At 34.8% G+C, this 19802-nt stretch overlaps 2 protein-coding genes across 2 annotated transcripts; one reads left to right on the forward strand and one right to left on the reverse strand.

Moving 5' to 3' along the window:
* The first annotated feature begins 1385 nt into the window (after positions 1-1385).
* On the forward strand, positions 1386-15065 carry LOC146958989 (DEA(D/H)-box RNA helicase family protein). Its single transcript, XM_085740508.1, has 19 exons — positions 1386-1809; positions 2362-2516; positions 2621-2708; positions 2912-3157; positions 5181-5276; positions 7467-7655; positions 7770-7929; positions 8012-8142; positions 9240-9407; positions 9494-9766; positions 10030-10224; positions 11273-11476; positions 11626-11695; positions 11789-11937; positions 12019-12324; positions 13376-13435; positions 13562-13714; positions 13839-13949; positions 14133-15065. The coding sequence occupies exons 1-19, from the start codon at positions 1549-1551 to the stop codon at positions 14592-14594; spliced, it is 3477 nt and encodes a 1158-aa protein (XP_085596634.1). The 5' UTR covers positions 1386-1548; the 3' UTR covers positions 14595-15065.
* A 1166-nt stretch (positions 15066-16231) lies between these two features.
* On the reverse strand, positions 16232-19528 carry PDE345 (Aldolase superfamily protein). Its single transcript, XM_085740509.1, has 6 exons — positions 19272-19528; positions 18679-18948; positions 18205-18314; positions 18019-18109; positions 17255-17524; positions 16232-16761 (listed from the first exon to the last, which is right to left on the reverse strand). The coding sequence occupies exons 1-6, from the start codon at positions 19413-19415 to the stop codon at positions 16483-16485; spliced, it is 1164 nt and encodes a 387-aa protein (XP_085596635.1). The 5' UTR covers positions 19416-19528; the 3' UTR covers positions 16232-16482.
* Positions 19529-19802: the final 274 nt, after the last annotated feature.

Below are 19802 nucleotides of genomic sequence, written 5' to 3' on the forward strand. Positions count from 1 at the left end.
CTATTAGCTTGAGCACCAGTTCTATGTCATTCAATACAGGTCGCCTGAGAATCTAATCAAACTATTATATTTTATTATTATTTATATTAATATTAATTTTATTTCGAACCATTGTATTTTTTACTCTATATATTTAATTTTCCATCATAGCTTACGTGCTTATTTTAATAGTATAAAAATCCGTCCTCGTGAACTTAGCTCAGTTGGTAAGAGGACAATACATAATATATGCAAGGTCTGGGGTTCGAACCTCGGCCAACACAAAAAAAAAAATAGTATAAAAATCCACAATGTATATTTTTTTAGACTTTTAAAAATAAGTTTCTTATTTTTTTAAACATCAACCCAATTAAACGGAATCAACCCTACTTATTTTTCTTTGATTTTAATTGGTTAGATTTTCATGATAAAAGATTATAAAAAACCAAACAAAACTAAACCAATTATTTTTATTGATTCAATTTTTTTTCTTTCTTGAAAACAAATCAAACCGACTTTTAAATCTCTATACACCCTCATCCGTCCTCCAACCATCTCTCACCAACTTCATTAGTCAAAACATTTTTGGTTTTCACGGATTCACAAGGTAAACAGCCTTATACTTCATGAGCAAAATTGTATATATTTCTTAATATTGTTTTGATAAATAAATTTTAAAAAAATATTAAATGCGTATTTTTTTACCAGAGCAAACTTATCTCGAGGAAAAACTATATCCATAACAACCATGGCTAATTCAGATGCTACTATTTTCTTACCCTATAGCGAACTTTCAGATGCTACTACTTTCTTACCTTCCAGCAACGAGTTTGAACACAAATAAACTAAACAAGAGATACGATATCCTATTCTTTCTATAAAAAATATACAATCTCTCAGGATATAACAAAAATAAGATAAACCGAGACATGATTTATTGAAAATCTCTACAACCACTTTTGCATCAAGCTTAAATATAACATAATTAAGGTTTAGCTCATCGCTTCGCTTGTAGTAAACCATCAACTCCACCCTCCATAAACGATAATAGAAGAGAATTTTTTTGTCTATATCGGACAAAATTCTCATTATGATCACGCATATACATATCTATATCCACCTTATTTAAATTTATAGTTAGGATGGCATATCCACTTTATTTGAATTTATAGTTAGAATGGCATAATCACAATGAGCTAACACAATTTTGATAAAAAATTACACCTTAAAAGCTTAAGAAGATCACAATGTGTGATTTTGCAAATCAAATACAGTTAGACGAAGTGTTGACCGTTGACCGAGTGAAATGACCTAAGATGTAACTGCACGCTTTCAATACGCGCGTGAAAGAGAGATCTGATGAGCATAGTTCATCATCGTTGTTTTTCACAGTTCATTCTTCCGTCACACTGACACACAGATACACGCACACATAGAATCGACTCATCACAACAATATCCAGCACGACGCCGTTTTACCGAACCTTGCATTGCATTGCATGCTTCCAACTCCATCATCATATCACCATTTCCCAAAAAAACCCTAAACCTCTCATTTCATCATCTCGCCATGAAGGACCGCCCTTCGCTGTCCTCCCATGGCGCCATCTACGTTCCTCCTCACCACCGTCTCCGCTCCGTCGTTACCTCCGCCGCCGCTAACTCCCCCGCTCCCATTTCCGTCAAACTCAGCCAAAATCAACCACCGCCACCTACCACTCTCCAAACCCCCTTATCCAACAACAATGCAAATTCTCGCTTCGTTTCTGCTTACGACGATGCCATTTCCGAGGATTGCTCCAATCATCAACTTCACGTTCCTTCCCTACCGGTAACTTCATTTAAATTTCTCCTTCGTATGTTTATTTATCTTTCTTTATTACCTGAAGCACCGACACCTGAAGCACCGACACCGACACAGACACCTGAGACTACACTTACACATATCAACACCCGTAATAAGTTGAAGAGATGACATAATTGAATATAATTGAATGTAACGACATGTATCTTGTGACGGTGTTGGACACTGACACACCGGGCACAGCTTCTACCAGAGGTATCAGTACTAAGTAGTTCAAAGTGATAATGTTCTTGATTGAATGTTGCCTTCTATTCATGTGTAAATAATACTTGATATATATAAAATTAAGTGTCGGCTCTAGCGACAACAAAGACGACAATATGAGACATGTAAATATTTGAAAAAATGGCATTATTTAATATAATTGAATTATAACATGTGTGTCAGACATACCTTCTATCAGAAGTGTCGGTCTGTAATTCAAAGTGTAACCGTGGGTTTTTGTATAGTAGTGGTTTTCGACTTGAATGTTAATTTTTATGTGTTGTTTTTTGCTTGGTATGATTTTTTGTTTTGTAGAGTGGTTACCTCAATGAGAACATGAATGAATGGAAGAGGAAATTAACGATGCTGTTGAATGATAAGAGTAAGCAAGAGGTGATTTCGAGGGAGAAAAAAGATAGGCGTGATTTTGATGACATTGCAGTTTTGGCAACTAGAATGGGACTGTATAGGTGTGTTTTGTATTATCTGATCTGAATACTTAATGCCTTTGAATCAAAAGTATTGTTTGGTTTGGTCTTTTTTTGTTTAATTTGATTCTGCTTGTTTATGGCAGCCATAAGTATTCGAAGGTTGTTGTCTTTAGTAAGGCGCCACTTCCGAATTACAGATATGATTTGGACGAAAGACGGCCTCAGAGAGAGGTATATGTCATGCTTTGTCATTTGCCATCTACTATCCCATTTTCTATGATTTTAGATACTATACAAAAGCTCAGGGTTCATTAAATATTTTACCTTTTTACTCCCCCCTTTCTACTATTCTTCTGCTTGAATGTATGTTAAGCATAGTGAATTTTAGATCAAATTTCATGAGACACCTTAGTAAAGCTATTAGTTATTGATAGGTGAGCATGCCTCTCACCGTATTCAAGCGGGTTGGTGCATATTTTGAGGAATACCTTAGCCAAAAGTCCAGGGTAAAGAAAAGCTTTTCAGATTCGTCTTTTGCAAGATCAAGCAGTGATGGCAGTCTTGGTACAGATGAAGGGTTTTTTGTGCAACCTGAACCACTAGCATCCAGTAAGTCTGTTGTGGAGAAAATTGCCCGGCAGATAAGCTTACAAATGCGTGATCAACAACAAGCCTGGCAGGTTATTTTGATTTATTAATATAAAATAATTTCATGTCTTCCTTGTTCTGCATTGTTATATCGTTCGTTTGCACTTTCAATTTTTTCACTTTTATATTGTTCCACAATTCAGTTTCATAAGATGTTGATGATATTAACTTTGTTACTACTTTGTATTTTATATTCCATGTAAGATGTTACCCAAGTTGTTGCAACGTTTTATTGGGGAAAAAGAAAAGAGAAGGTCTTTTCGTGTATAATCATTTGTTTTCTTTGAACTTCAATTTTGAGAGCTGTGGTATGGAAGATGGCTATTGCGTTCATGCCTAACTTATATGGTAATAGGATAAAAGAAAAAGTTTTGATGGTTCTTCACGGTCATTAGTCATTGTTGTTAAGATCACAAATTAGATAGTAGGATCAGGCGATTTTATGACCTTACAACCATTAGTCATATGCCTAAAGGTTTTGTTTTTCTTGGTCAGGTTTGCGGCTTGTTACAATACCCCCTCACGATCCTAGGTAGGATCTCAATCTTAACAAGTGCTTACAGATACTAGTTTTAACATATGATTCCATTAATCTGGTTGAATTATCTTTACTAGAATGTGTATCTTTTCCAAATCTCCAACAGCCCTTAGTTGCCTTTCTGGCCATGTTTTGTAAACCCTGTATTGTGAGCTTATTTGTTTTTACCCTTTTCAACAAAAAAAAAAGCCAGCGTTATCAGTACCAATAGCGGGATGATTGCTTTTTTGAATTTTTTTTATACAACTTAAATCAGTAATGGCATATGCATACAATTGCTCGAAAATTAAGATATTGCTCAAAACTCATGATTTTCCAACCTGCTGAACCAAAAACAAAGAAAAAGAGAAGAGAAGAAAAGAAAAGAGAAAGAGGGGACAAAAAACTGAATTTTCAACTTGCTGTATATTTGAACCGAAGAGAGGATAACACTGGGTCACAGCTTGAATTCAGTAACAAAAAGGTCTAAAATTGAACTTAACTCAGAAGCACGGCATGATTTCAGTAATTCAGAAGCTAGAACACAAAAAGAGAAGAAAAGGTAAAGAAGGGGACTAGAGATCTGGGTTCCCAAGTTTCTGGACAGTGATCACAACGAAAAACAGAGCATCAGAAGCATGTTGCGCAAGAGAAGGAGAAAATAGGGCAACAATGACTGGGTTTGCTGGAAACCATCATGTTCTGGCCAAAAAGATGATGGAGAATACTGAAGAGGATTGGTTACACAGAGTCTAGAATGCGTCACCCGAGAGATAGTTGCATCCCACAGTTTCCATTGTAAACGTTTAAATTGCACGTAAAATGCCTAAATCTCTTTAGTTAATGGCTTTCTGGCGCTTTTGATAGACACACTAGAAAATTGTGTGCAATTGGATGCAACGGGACATGGACCTGCTATTGCAACCGCGTCTGAAAGACGCTCTGCAGCTCTGTTTATATATAACATCTAGGATGTTTGATTAACTTTTGAAAGAAAAGAAAAGTATAAAGAAATTATAATTATTGCGAGAATATTTGGGTGTTAGAACATAGCACCTAGGGTCAAGGATGTTTGATAAATTTAGTAAGCTTTAGAGTTTAGCTTGAGTTAGACTGTTAGAATATATGAAAAATATATTATAACATTTGGGTCATGTCTTGTATTAATCTAAAACATCTTAAATTATCTCATGATTAGTTTTGTTAGTTGATGCATTTGATGAATAGTTTTCTTATATAATTAGAATTGGAGTTTAATATCTGTTATGATTATTTTCCTTGTTTAATTAAGGATTAGTAGTCTAGTATTATTATAAATAAGAGTTTGTGCTCAAACTTTTTATATAAAAACAACCACAATTCAAAGTCTTTGATCTTTCTCTTCTTCCATGTATAGATCCCTATAAAAATTAACACTTCAGCAAGCTCCTTGTTCTTTCTCTTCTTCCATGTATAGATCCCTATAAATTAACACTTCATAAACCATTTAGATAACAAAATAGCTTGAATGTTCTTGACATCTTTCCTTTTTATTTCAGGAATCACCTGAAGGAAGAAAAATGCTAGAATTTCGTAGCAATCTCCCTGCTTATAAAGAGAAAGAAGCAATATTATCAGTCATATCAAAGAATCAGGTTTGTTGATAGTTGTATAATGTGTTTCATTAGGGCTATTTATTTTATAGATTAAGCCTCTTTGATTTATTAACAGCATTATAGGTTGATAGTTGTATAATGTGTTTCATTAGGGCTATTTATTTTATAGATTAAGCCTCTTTGTGCATCACCATACTGACATGTTCATGTCAGTCTTGTGATAGCAATGTTGAAATGTCGATTCATGTTGGCCAATTTGACTGGCTTACATGCTGAAGAACAGTTGTGAGGTGGTTCGGAGGATAAATTCAATGTTTTTATGTAAACTGAAAATTGTATCGCGAAATCCACCCATACTGAAAAAAATAAATTGGAGTTTTGGTGGTCGAAATTTTTAAACCAAAGATACCAGGTAATATTATAGAGGTAATTCTTTTATTAGAGAATGAATGGTTTAAATATGTTGGTGGTATTGTTGAATTGCTGTGGCGGCTACTGCAGTGGTCATTAAAGAGGGGGTTGTTTTTGGGGTAGAGGTTGGCTATCGGGAGATTTGTATCATGGACTCTTGTTCATAAATATCGGGAGTATGATATGGATTTATTATTTTGTCCAGAAGATAAAAAATTTCTATCAGATCAATTGCTCTATTGCACTGCTCTAGTTATTCTTTTTCAGACACAAGTGATAATGAGAGTGATGTAATGTGGCATTGTGTCATCCCGTGTGAAGTGGCAGCTGTCAAAGTGGTTTAAATGTGTCCCAAATAGGAAATTGAGGTTGAGTTTAATTTTCAACATTCTTTTACACTTGATCAAATTTGATTTATGGAAACGAAAATTGAAAAGAATCACATCCACAAGAGTATCGTTAACTGTCATAAATCACAATAGTTTATGATAAAGTTAGAATAAAAAATGAAATGATCAAACCTTGATGAAACACATTGGAGCTTTCCGCACCTGTACTAGAATAAGATATAAAGACTGCGTTTGTTTTGGCTTAAAATAATTATTTTATTTTAAAAAAGAGATTTTTGAGAAAAGCTGAAGTTAATTTCCGTTTATTTACTAGGAATAGCTTTTCATATTGAGGTTAAAAATGATTTCTTTAACAAAATGGATGTTTTAAAAATCAGAAACAAACTATTAAAACAATAAAAGTGATTTTTTGGTTAAAAAAATAGATTTTTTGTCAAAAAATCCAAAACAAACAGGCCCATAGTTAGAATTTAAAGAAATTAATTGTTCAAACCTTGATAAAACACACAGAAGCTCTCCACACTGGCTTTGGAATCTGACAAAGCCAACCTCCTGCCAGCAGCTAGAGCTCCTGCTCAAGACATTCTTGGCTTTGGATGATGTTTTTTAGTAGGACGTGTGAGGATCCGTGGTTTGTGTGGGCTTTATTTGTGGCTGCGTTATCAGTTTCACCATTGTTGTTGACGCAGGGGCTGATGGTTTCATGCGTCTAAAACTCGGTTTCTTCTTACCCTTTTTTATGAGCCACCATTCTACGATTCATTATTACAGGTCGTGGGTTTTTGGGTAAGGATTAGATTGATTTATTGGAATAGAAAGGTAGAAATGTTGGTTATTATTTTATTTATTCCAACAGAGGTAGAGAAGAAGACGATGACATGACTTTACACTTAAGTAATCTTTTGCCACATTTTAATCCATGCAAGATAAATTTGGACACGTGGAAACTCTGACGTGACATTCTCCTCCCAACGTAGCTGACAAGGAAATGGTTGGGGACTAAAATTTCCCACTCTAAAATTTTGAGGGATCGAAATGGTAATAAATACTTTGGGACTAAAACAAAAGTCACTATATTTAAAGTGACTAAAAGCATATTTAGTCTCTTAGAATGATACAGTTCTTTTCTTGGCAGTGCACGTGGGATCCTTGAGACCCTTGGAATTATACAAAATATTTTCAGCTTTTATTTGCCCGCTGATAGACTGATAGTGTGACCAGAAATTCTTTTGCTGAACTACCAACGGTTTATTGGGATAATAAATGCTTCTATTAATAAGAAAATTAATAAAATTGTACTACACATCTTGTTTAAATACCATGTTATCCTATACTTTGATTCATATGTGTTGGCTGGTTGCCGCCAAATATATTTTTAAAATAGTTCATAGTCTTAATTTCAATTTTCAATCTTGTTGTAAATTGACATCTATAATTCAATTGTTAATTACTACGACATATTTTGCAGGTAGTCATCATTTCAGGTGAAACAGGTTGTGGCAAGACAACACAAATTCCACAATTTATTTTAGAGTCTGAGATAGAATCAGTTCATGGAGCTGCTTGTAATATTATATGCACGCAGCCAAGACGAATTTCAGCCATGTCTGTTTCGGAAAGGGTTGCTTTTGAGAGAGGGGAGAAATTGGGCGAATCTGTGAGTTTGTCTGCCAATGAAAATTATTTAAATATAATATCCCAACTAATTACTTTGACATGAGAACTTAAGTATTTCTCTAATGGTGGCTCACACACACTTTTTCGTTGAAAGGTTGGATATAAAGTTCGACTGGAGGGAATGAAAGGGAGGGATACCCATCTTCTCTTTTGCACTACGGGCATCTTATTAAGAAGATTACTGGCTGATAGAAACCTCAAAGGCGTAACTCATGTTATTGTGGATGAAATTCATGAACGTGGGATGAATGAAGGTTGAACTCTGAATTTAATCGAGTGTTTGACTTTCAGAAGATTTCTCTTGAATATTAATGTTCTTGCCTTTTTTTATAACAGATTTTCTGCTTATTGTCCTTAAAGAACTCCTTCCCCATCGGCCCGAACTCAAACTGATTTTGATGAGTGCTACCCTAGATGCAGAGCTCTTCTCTTCGTACTTTAATGGGGCTCCAATAGTCAACATACTGGTGCGTTTCAGAAACTAAATGATATTTCCTTGTATATGTTGTAATCTGGGCCGTTGTGTCTTTGGGAATATCTTATGGTCAATGGACCATGAATGTTGGAGCAGAAATGAAAATCCAAAGTGAATTGGTTAGTCTAATAGATTCTATAGTTAACTGGTCCATAACAGGTTTTGTCTGCCCAAACATACCGTTGATCTAAAAACTGCTTTTAGAACTGTTGAACTGACTGTATGATTGGTGAACTGTATAAATGGCCTACTAGTCCATGATGAATTGATTCAATGTTTTAAGTTGAAATATGAGTGAGTAGTTATTTTAGTCCCTTTAAGTTGTACAGGTTAAGCAATTTGGTCCCAAAATTAACAAAATTCCAAAGTGACCCCTGAAACTGAAAATCCTTTCATATTAGTCCTTTTGAGCCATTCAAGTTAGTCTTGAAATTGTCCCTAAAAGGGTTCAATGTGATTGAGGATTTTCAATTTCAGGAATCATTGATAATGTATTTCATTACACTACTTTTTATAGATAGTGCACCGATCGTATCAAGTAACAGTTGAGGGTAAGTTATCATTTCCACGAGGATTGTGTTTCAACAATCAACCACTACAAAGTTATTGCTAATTGGATGTGGTAACAAGATATTTTAGGGCTTTGAATTGATTGAAACAAAATAACAATGCAGATACGATAATTTTTGGTGTTTGGTTTTAAAATATTGTTTGAAAGATGAAATAAAATTAGATGATTTGGAAGAATTTAGTAAATGGGGTTGTTTAGAGTTCCACATCTGATGTGATAAGCCATAAGGCCTGAAAAGGTGTTTATAAGTGGAAGACATTCCTTACCTCACGAGCCGGTTTTTTGAGGTTTACTTAGGTCTATCCAAATCCTCCTAAGAGGGTTCAAACTAGGTAAAATGTCATCCTAGATGGGAATGAAATTGTTTACGAATTCATGTTTCTATTTCAGTTTTAAAATTTTTTGATTACCTTTCTTGGGATAGATATTTTAAATATTTGCTGATTGAAAGGCTAATACTTAGGTGCCAAGAAATATAAGTTTATTAATTGATTTGGCTGGTATGCTTATTAATATAGGGCTTTACACACCCTGTTAGAACTCTTTTTTTGGAGAACATTCTTGAAATCACGGGCTATCGATTGACTCCTTCTAATCAAATTGATGATTATGGTCAAGAAAGGGCTTGGAAAATGAACAAACAGGCTCCAAGAAAGAGGAAAAGCCAAATTGCTTCTGCTGTAGAGGTATGTAAAAAATTATGAACTGCAGTTGCTTCAGCACTTGTTTAGTACTTTCTTAATTTTCATTCATTTTTCGAAAATGTGACCAGGATGCAATTAGATCTGCTGACTTCAGAGAGTACAGCCTTCAGACACAGGAGTCTTTGTCATGCTGGAATCCTGACTGTATTGGTTTTAGTCTCATAGAATATATCCTGTGTGATATTTGTGAGAATAAAAGGCCTGGTGCTGTTTTGGTTTTCATGACTGGGTGGGATGATATAAGCTCTCTGAAAGAGAAGCTCCAAACACATTATGTCTTGGGAGATCCGAAGCGTGTTTTGTTGCTTACATGTCATGGCTCAATGGCTAGCTCAGAGCAAGTAATCGTCTGTCTGTTGACTACTGAATGTTAGAATTTGTGTTATTACCTAACCTATCAGCACTTAGTTTAGCAGCAAAATTTGCAAAATCTTATGTTTGAAATAAAAAGCATGCTAAGATCCCATATCAATTTTTTTTCTTTCTGAAAACCACTTTTAACAATATATTACATGTACAGTTTTTTGTTGAAGAAAGGAAGTATGTGATTGGCCGTCCTACTTACACCTAATATTTATATAAATTGTGCATATTGGATATGCAGAAGTTAATATTTGAAGAGCCTGAAGATGGAGTAAGAAAAGTAGTGCTAGCAACAAATATTGCTGAAACGAGTATCACAGTAGATGATGTTGTTTTTGTTCTGGACTGTGGAAAAGCAAAAGAAACATCATATGATGCACTGAATAACACACCTTGTTTGCTTCCTACATGGATCTCTAAGGCTTCTGCTCATCAAGTAATATTATAATTTTGTTAATTATGCATCTGGCGTTGACCACTTATATAATATGTTAAATTTTTCTGGACATCGTTTTTCATGTTGTCATTATGTATATGTATGGATGTATATTGGTTTACTTTTGGCAAGAATTCTGCCTAGTTCCTATCAGTTTAGTTTGACTGAATGCTTTAGATTCTTGACTAGTGGAACAATTTTTACAGTTTAGTTGGGTTGAGTTCGAATTTTTGCATGATAAATTTGCATCTTTTGCATGACGAATCCGAAGTAGAATATAAAAGAAATCTCACAACATCTTGATGTTATGTTAGAATATTTTGGTTTGTCTCTTAGGATCAGTTTTCAATCTTAGTGTATCTTAGATTTTTCTCCTAGGGTTGATTTCGATAAATTTATATAAATAGGGATTAGTATTTAGTCTTTTGTGACGACTCCTTTCCTATTCAGGGACTAACGTGACTAATCTCCCATTTCTTATTATTTCTCCTCCTTTTATGTAAAATCTCATTACTTCAACAGTAGTAACAATGAAATAACATTATGTGGGTAGTAAAGAGAAGATAGAAGTTATAGGCAGAAAAGTAGAACTCTAGGGCAGAACGTTTCAGACAGATTCAGATGTGAAATTTTCTGTACTTCTCTAGAAGACTTAAAATTATTACTAATAATTAGTATCCCGACCCTCTATTGCATAGGGTCAAATAAACCACAATCATTTAATCTCACTAAGAGGTTCCATTCATTCTATTGGCTTTTTAAACAGCTTGGTACAACGCCATTTGGCAGCAGTCCTGATACCATCATTTATACAGTGAATCGGACAATTTGAATACTTTTTTAGTTCAGGGGAGGGGGTTGGCACATGATTATACGTCCAGGTTTAGTGTGTTGTGAGAGTGAAGGTATTCAGATTGATATTAACATTTTGTTCTCTAGGCTATGCGTTTATGGGGCATTTGTGTGAGTTAAGGTATTAATCATGAAATCGTTGGATGTTAAACATTAATTAATGTTATTCTGTTTTCCCCTGTATCCTTTTTTCTAGAGAAGAGGAAGAGCCGGTCGTGTTCAACCTGGAGAGTGTTACCATCTGTATCCTAGATGTGTATATGATGCTTTTGCAGAGTATCAATTGCCAGAAATTTTGAGAACACCTTTGCAGTCTCTCTGTTTACAAATCAAAAGTCTAAGACTTGGAAGTATATCTGATTTCTTGTCTAGGGCTTTGCAGTCTCCTGAGATACTGGCGGTAATAATTAATAAAGTTGATTTATTCTTTAGAACTCCGTCAAATCATGCATGCCTTTATTTTTAATCAGATAAGTTGTTTATTCATTTATTTTGTTGATTATTTTAATATAAATTTTGCCTCATTTTTGCTTGATTATTTATTCATAGGTACAAAATGCAGTTGAATATTTAAAAATAATTGGGGCCTTGGATGAGAATGAGAATCTGACTACTCTAGGTAGGTTGATACCTGACCTAGTACTGGAAAATTTGGCTTCTTAATTTTCCCTCAAAATGGTGAAAACTTGTGATTGGTTTTTTCAATTGACAGGAAGCTATTTGACAATGCTTCCTATGGAACCCAAACTTGGAAAGATGCTTATATTAGGGGCTATCTTCAATTGCTTGGATCCTATATTAACTGTTGTTGCTGGACTTAGCATAAGAGATCCTTTTCTTGCACCAATGGATAAAAAAGATGTAAGTTGCTTCTGTTTCGGATGATTGGCTAATGCTCCTGAACTTGATTTCATTATTTGAGTTCAAAGTTCTTCACTGTAGCTTGCAGAGGCAGCAAAATCTCAATATGCAGGTGCATACAGTGACCACCTAGCACTTGTACGTGCCTATGCGGGTTGGAAAGAGGCTGAGATTGACCTGGTTGGATATGAATATTGCTGGAAAAACTTTCTGTCATTCCAATCCATGAAGGCTATTGATGCTCTTCGGAGGGAATTCATAGGGCTGCTTACGGATATTGGATTAGTTGATAGCAACACAACCAGCTGTGACGCATGGAGCTATGATGTGAATCTTATCCGGGCAGTTATTTGCTATGGTCTATACCCTGGAATTTGTTCTGTGGTGGTATGTCTTTTTATATAATATGCATCAATATCAAAGCTGTTCCCCTTCCCCTTAATCAGTGCTCGATGTAGATCTGTTCCCCTTCCCCTTAATCAGTGCTCGATGTAGATTGGATCCAAGAGGAACAAATTCTCTTCATAACTTCTTTTTTCTTCAATATGACATCTGTTTTAACATGTGCACAAGATCTTTTCCCTATTGCCCCCTTCCTTTATAACCTAATCTTTGTTAAATCCGGATTTTCCTTTCCTCACGTCAAAGCTTTCCAAGTCATTGATTCAAAGGGCAATTAATTATATAATGACTTTGTGTGCCCTTTTCTTGTAGTTTTACTGTATGAAAAATATTTTATGAGGTTGACTTCCATCGAGTCTCTGCACCTATCTTTATATTTTCATTTTAAGTTCAAGAGTTGGAGATAAGTGGACTCAGCCACTGACATGCTGGGTAAACAACAGCCTCTTAGGCCCCGATTGATAAAAAATTCGTTAAAGTTAATGTTGAAAAGGAGATCTCTTGTTTTTCCGTGCAGGTGCTTTTTGTTTTTTGGGGTTTTGGTGTTTTTTTCCTTTAGTTGTCTTGGGCGTTTACGGTGCACTTGACCTGTTGTGTGTGTGTGTGTTATATATATACAAGACGAGATCTATTATCGTTTTACACATACCCTTAGCAGTTCTAGCTTCACTAGTTTGTTTGTAGAAAAGTTTGAAGTTTTTGTATTTGCAAATTTCCTTACATGATTATGATTATATATAAGAGACCTGATGAAATATTTTTTAAATTAAAAAATAATTAGTGTTTTTACTATAAGTTGTGATACATGATGATATGTTTTTAGATTCGAGTTAAATATGAAAATTCGTCATGATTTAAACTACCGTTGATCATCAAATTCTCATTACACTATGCTCATCTGAAATTTTATTATGTCACTGTTTTCAGAAGGAAAAAAATTACTGGTTGGAGCTATGCAATGTGTTAGTTTAGTATCTAGTATAATTAGCATATTCTTATGTTTTAGGACTGAAATATGATGTAACTTCATTTGCAGCATAATGAGAAGTCATTTGCTTTGAAAACAATGGAGGATGGTCAAGTTCTCTTATACTCGGTTAGTCCTTTAATCATTTTAATTCCTGCTGGTTATGAATTCTTGAAATTGTACTCGAGTTTTATGTTGTCTTTTGATTCTTTTTTTGCTTTCCTTTTTAAATGCCTGTCCATTCGATTTGCCTAGAACTCGGTCAATGCTCGAGAAACAAGAATTCCATATCCGTGGTTAGTTTTTAATGAGAAGATAAAAGTGAACTCCGTTTTTCTCCGTGACTCAACAGCTGTCTCTGATTCAATGATGCTTTTGTTTGGTGGAAGCTTATCAAAAGGAGATGCTGTAAGTGACATGTGGTTTTTATTGGTTGTAATGTTTAAGCTTGTTCTATAGAATGTTATATTTTCAAATTGAAGTCTAAGTTTTAATTGTATCGTGGTTTACTGAATCAAATCTTTTCTACCAGGATAATCATTTAAAAATGTTAGGAGGATATCTGGAGTTTTTCATGGAACCTACTGTTGCTGATATGTATCAAAGTATAAGGAGAGAACTTGATGACTTCATTCAGAGCAAAGTAGGTGCTCATGCTCAGACCAGCTTTTCCTTATTATTTGAAATTAGATTAGTTATAACAAAAACCTGTGCATAGTTTCTTAATGCAAATGGATGTAGCATTGTTTTCGTACCTTTTCTTTTTGCTAAATTACTGCAGACGGTATGGACAATAATTTTTAATATGCATTGTTGTGCTTGACAGCTGCTTTCTCCAAGAATGAGCGTACACTCATATCATAACCTCCTATCTGCGATACGTTTTCTGATTTCCCACGACTCATGTGAAGGAAGATTTGTATTTGGTCGTCAGGTCCTTAAACCATCAAATATACCTGTGATGGCCCCACACCCAGCATCCTTGGTTCCAAGAACAGAGAGTGGACCTGGGGGTGATAATTCTAAAAGTCAGCTCCAAACTTTGCTTACAAGAGCAGGATATGCTGCTCCTGTCTACAAGACTAAACAGTTGAAGAACAACCAGTTTCGGGCCACAGTTGAGTTCAATGGAGTGGAGATAATGGGCCAACCTTGTAACAATAAGAAGAGTGCAGAGAAAGATGCCGCAGCTGAAGCGCTGCAATGGTTGATGGGCAAGCAAGCTGGCTGTGAGTATATCGATCACATGTCAATGTTTCTCAAAAAAAGTAAGAAGGATCACAATTAAGTAATCAACTCTATTGAGCTTAATGCCAAGGTAAGGGAACCCCAAGTATGTACTTGACCTAGTCTTGGGGTTCCTACTCGTATTCTAGAGGCACAAGAAGGTTTGGCCATGTCATTTTGGATCTCTGCATCTTGTTCATGAAAGCGGTGAAGCCCGTACACAACATCACACTGGTTTAATTTGAAGTTGGAAGATAATCTAAAATATGAAGCAAGGAATTGCTCTTGAAGATATTTTCAGCAAGAAAATACTTGGTTAGAGGTAATTGGTATGGTCATTTTGTAACAGGAGGACGTCGTACATATTCAGGGGGAAATGATGCCGTAGTTTTAGTTATGATATCTGATCTCATTAATTTTTTGTACAGTACTCTCTGTTCCATAGTGAGGGAACAGTTTGTAAAAAAATCATCACAAAATGAATGATACTTTTAATTTTACAATGCATTATTTTTCAATTGTATCCTCTAAATAATACTCCCTCCGTTTCAAAATACATGTCCAATTTTTGCAATGTGCACTATTCACTTGACTTATTTTGACCATACTTTTTAACAGAGTTGTGAATGTACGAATATTCTTTGAATCCAACTTGAATTTCGTCCTAGATGCTCCGAGCTTGGTTGTTTATTTAGTGGATAACATACGGGAGCATTTGGACATTGGAGTATATGTATAAATATTTAACTTTGAAGAAGTGTCCTCTCTTATCGAGCAAACTGTTTTACCCAAACTGATTGTTATTCATCAATTGATGTGTAACTTGTGTGGTGTTCTTCATTTGTTCTTTCATTTATATTTTCTTAATCTGTGAAATTGTCAATTTAGGTGTGATTCATATGTGGAATCTCTTTAAGGTTTTGCTGTGCTCGAGAGCAATATGGCATTGAAAATGAAGGTAACAAGATTCGGATATATTACAGGTTAACCAGAAATTTGTAACATTTGTTCACGAAGTGACAATTTCTGTGTTGCATTAGGGTCTATTTAGTTATAGTTTTTTGAAACTATTCTCAATTTTCAAAAATCTAATGTATATAAAAAAAAAAAAATTACATGGCTGAGCAGATGAATTGTTGTTATTTATCCTCAAAATTTGCGTGATTAATTTTTAGAATGGGATATTGCAGTGAACTCTTTTGTTTTGGAGAAGAATTGCAGTTAACTCTTAAACTAAAGTTCTTTCATTTACCTCTATTTCTGGAATTTCAGAATTCACATATTAAGGGCTTGTTTACTTCCTCAACATGTTTTCAATTTTGATTTTTGATTTTGACGAACCATATATACATGTGGAACCATATATACATGTGGTAACAGTGACGTTTCATGAATGATGAAAATGTCTTTCTGGTATTTCCAAAATTATCGAAAAAGCCTCTCTAACTGAATATAATTAAGAAAGGTAAGTTCATTTGAAAATTAAAGATGGAAGTTGATCGCATTCTGCTAGCTGTCTCAAGTTTTTAGGAACAAACTAACAAATCAGTTTCTCTCAGATAGCAATTATATATAACTATATATTTAAGTCATGACTTGTTATTTATTCACTTATCTATACTAATAAATATAGCAATCATATCATCCCAAAAAAATTTATAGCAATCATGATATGTAACTGGATTAAACATGCCAGTATTAAGTCTCCCAACATAAGGGGGACAGCAAAATCTGTGAATTCCCTTTGATTTTTAGGTATCCCAAAACCTCTATTACACCAAGAAAAGTCTTTTTTTTTCTAGCTCACTTTATTCAAACTCATTTGCTAGAAGTTAGAAAGATCAAAATAAAAATATAATAAAAAGTATCCTTAAAATTCACTGATATTGAGAAATGCTATATAAAACAAATCAGCCAAAAGCCAAAAGCCACAAGAGACACCTCAACTTCTAGTAGGTATAGTCCTTGACGAACATTTCCTTCTTGGCTTCTTCATTTTCGCCCTCGGCAGAGTATCTTCCAAGCTGAGCCAAGGAGTTAGCTTTGGCACGGACCAAAAGAGACTTTTGAGCTGCTTCAACATTCTCAGGGCGACCTTGCCATGTCTTAAGCACGGTGTTCTGCAGGGCTCGTGCGTATGAGAAAGACACGTGCCATGGGTTGGGACTTTGGTTCATAGCATTAAGATTTAGTGTTGCTTCCATTTCTGATTGTCCACCTGACAAAAACTGAGAATACGAACACAACATAATTTAATTCAGTATTTCACTCAATTTTAGACTCTAATGTAAATGCGATCTTGAATTGAAACTTTTTTAGTAGAGTCAAATTATGTATGTCATGCATGATGCATCCATCCAAATTACCTACGATCAAGAACACAACAGAATATATGCAATTGGTGATATATATGTTTAAAGATTCTGAATTCAGGCAATTACAAAAACAGTTTGAACAGAAAACAAAATGTTGTGACATGTCACATATGTATATATCAAGGATTTAATTATACACTGCGAGTATAGAGTTTTTACATTCTAGTCAATCATAATTATCAGATTATTAAAAATGTTTGACTTTAACCGTAGTTATTTCCGAAGTCACACGTATAGTTAACTTTGATATGGTGACATTATATTTTTTTACACGACAATGTATAACAATTAAACTCACATTAATTTATGTAAATCAGAAACTAAAGGTGAGGTGCGGTAACGGTACCATGATTCCGGGGACTGCAGGAGGAACTCTTCTGTTAAGCATGGTTAGTGTATATTTGGCAATGGTTTCTGGAGAAGCCCTTTCTTTGTGCTCAGCACCAGGTGTAACCATGCTAGGCTTGAGCAAAATTCCCTCAAAAAGGACATTGTTCTGGGCCAAATAAAAGAAGACTTCGGACCATACCTTCTCGGCAACTTCCAGTGTCCTTTCAATTGGGTGGTCCCCATCAAGAAGAATTTCAGGCTCAACTATTGGAACAAGGCCGTTGTCCTGCAATGGAACACAAAGAGCATCCAAAAAAAGATCAATATAAGAACACTGGAGAAAAATACTGAAATTAAAATTTACTTATTTTACTGATAAAAAATTCATGTGTACTCGCTATATTGTTTATTTCCAATCAGATTAATATAATGATGTTACAAAGCAAGAGGATAAGTGCATTGTGCAAAAAACCTTGCTTGCAATAAATACTAAAAAGTGTTTCATATTTATAAACTGACGTCAAGAACCAACCAATAAAAGGTTCATTACATATCATAAATTATATGATAACTACCAATCAAATTTCACAACCTATACACATTTTCAACTTACAATGTGCTTAAATATCTACTGGCATAGTCAGTAGACCAAACTAAACACACAGCAAATGAAAGAATACCCCTGTAAGACGGCACCAAAGAATAACCCATGAAAGTACACCAGTTATTCTACCGACGAGCTTATTTCAACAAACAAACATTCATGGAATGCAGGAATACCTGAGAGATAGCAGCATATCGTGCAAGTCCCCAGGCCGCTTCCTTAACAGCCAAGGCAGAAGGACCACTTGGAATGCTGACAACGGTACGCCTGTATATTTCAAAAGCAAACCACCATTTCAATTCAATTTCAATGTATGTTATCAACAACAAAGTTTCGTAAAGAAGAAACCAAGAATAGCTTACCACTTGGCAAATCGAGCACCTTGCTTGTAGTATTCAGCAGATCTAGAAGCCAATCCATCCAAACCTTGGCACCAAGATTCATTGTTTGACCCTGGTAGAGGAACCAAACCCTACAAAGAAAAAAGGATAAAAATATAACTTCCAGCAAGTTATGATCAACCAACCAACCACTGAGACCAAATCACAGTCTTAGAGCCTGTTTGGATTGGCTTGTTAGAGTTTATCTATTGAGACCAAATCACAACAAGTTATGACTATATTTTATCTTTTGTATTTCCATAAGCTCTTCAAGATGGCTTATAAAAACAGTTTATAGCTTGTATGAAAACAATTTGACTCTATTTTATCTTTTGTTACTGAAACAGTTTATAGCTTGATTTCTTCTTTCACATAGCTTACACATAAGCACTTAATTAAGTTGTTTATCCAAACAGAGCCTTGATCCTATATTACTAACGAACGCAATTGACATACCTTGTCAACTTTGATGCCAGGTACAATGTTCTCCTCACGGAGACAATCCACAAACTTCTTCCCATCAGTTGTCGATTGGTAAAGGGTTTCTTCAAAGAAAATAGCACCAGAGATGTATTCACCTAGACCGGGTGTGGTGAGCAAAAGTTGCCTGTAAGCCTGGCGATTAACCTCAGTATTGTCCAATCCAATTGATGCCAAACGCTTCCCAGCGGTTGCATTTGATTCATCAATTGCAAGAATTCCACGACCACGAGATGCAACAGATTTCTATACAATCAATCAACAATCAAATCAACACAACATTCAACAAATCTTTCAAAACAAAATATAGACATAGTACAGTGTTAGACAAAAGTGCAAATAATAAGCAAAATTCCAATTAGAATGTTTTATCGGAAAATTGGTGAAAACAAATATTAAAAACAGAACAAAATACACAAATCAACAAGCAAAATCAAAGTCAATGAAATATAAAGAGAGCGAAATGCCCAACAGAAAAGATTAAAACTTTATAGCATGAATTTAAAAGTAATGAAAAAGGGTAAGAAATAAATGTGATCGAAATAAAGAGAATAGAGAAAGGTAGTTACAGCGGTTTGAACAAGTTCATCGGAGTAAGAAGCGCGGATCGGAAGAGAGACGTTGCGAGTGGAGGAAGATCCACCACGGCGAGAAGAGAAAGGGTTGTTAGCGATCCATTGGGAAGAGAGAGAGTTGAGTTTTGCAGAAGCCATGAGAGTGATGAAAATTAGATGTACGATACGATGTTGTTGTCTCTTTCACTCGTGTGTGTGTGTGTGTGTTTGTTTTGTTTGACAAACGTTGGTGTTGTGTTATTCAAGTACGAGAGAAAGAGAAAGGGTTTTGTTTTGTTTTGTTTTGGTTTTCTCGTTCACTCCGTCTAAACGGTTGGTAGTACAGAAACACACAAACTCAAACGGCAATTCCCAAAATTCACCAACCCACTTTTCTAATACTTTTGTTTTTTTTATAGATGGATGAATTTTGTACTTTCACAATCTCTTTTTATAAGCATTCACTTGTAACAAACCACGAGTAATTTGTTTAAATAATAACAAACTTAATTTTTTTCACTCATAAATTTGTTTATCTTTTTTTTT

Source organism: Medicago sativa, chromosome 1 (genome assembly GCF_051527215.1).
Source record: "Medicago sativa cultivar Bolivia chromosome 1, Bolivia_mono, whole genome shotgun sequence".
NCBI classification, from domain to species: Eukaryota; Viridiplantae; Streptophyta; class Magnoliopsida; order Fabales; family Fabaceae; genus Medicago; species Medicago sativa.

Excerpts from the sequence above, each read along its gene's own strand:
- LOC146958989 (XM_085740508.1), top strand. The coding sequence starts at position 1,549 with ATGAAGGACCGCCCTTCGCTGTCCTCCCATGGCGCCATCTACGTTCCT. Across the intron at positions 10,225-11,272 it reads CTAAGGCTTCTGCTCATCAA|AGAAGAGGAAGAGCCGGTCG; the intron begins GTAATATTATAA and ends CCTTTTTTCTAG. Across the intron at positions 12,325-13,375 it reads CTGGAATTTGTTCTGTGGTG|CATAATGAGAAGTCATTTGC; the intron begins GTATGTCTTTTT and ends CTTCATTTGCAG.
- PDE345 (XM_085740509.1), bottom strand. The coding sequence starts at position 19,415 with ATGGCTTCTGCAAAACTCAACTCTCTCTCTTCCCAATGGATCGCTAAC. Across the intron at positions 17,525-18,018 it reads GATATGCTGCTATCTCTCAG|GACAACGGCCTTGTTCCAAT; the intron begins GTATTCCTGCAT and ends GTTCCATTGCAG. Across the intron at positions 16,762-17,254 it reads CTGCAGTCCCCGGAATCATG|TTTTTGTCAGGTGGACAATC; the intron begins GTACCGTTACCG and ends TCGTATTCTCAG.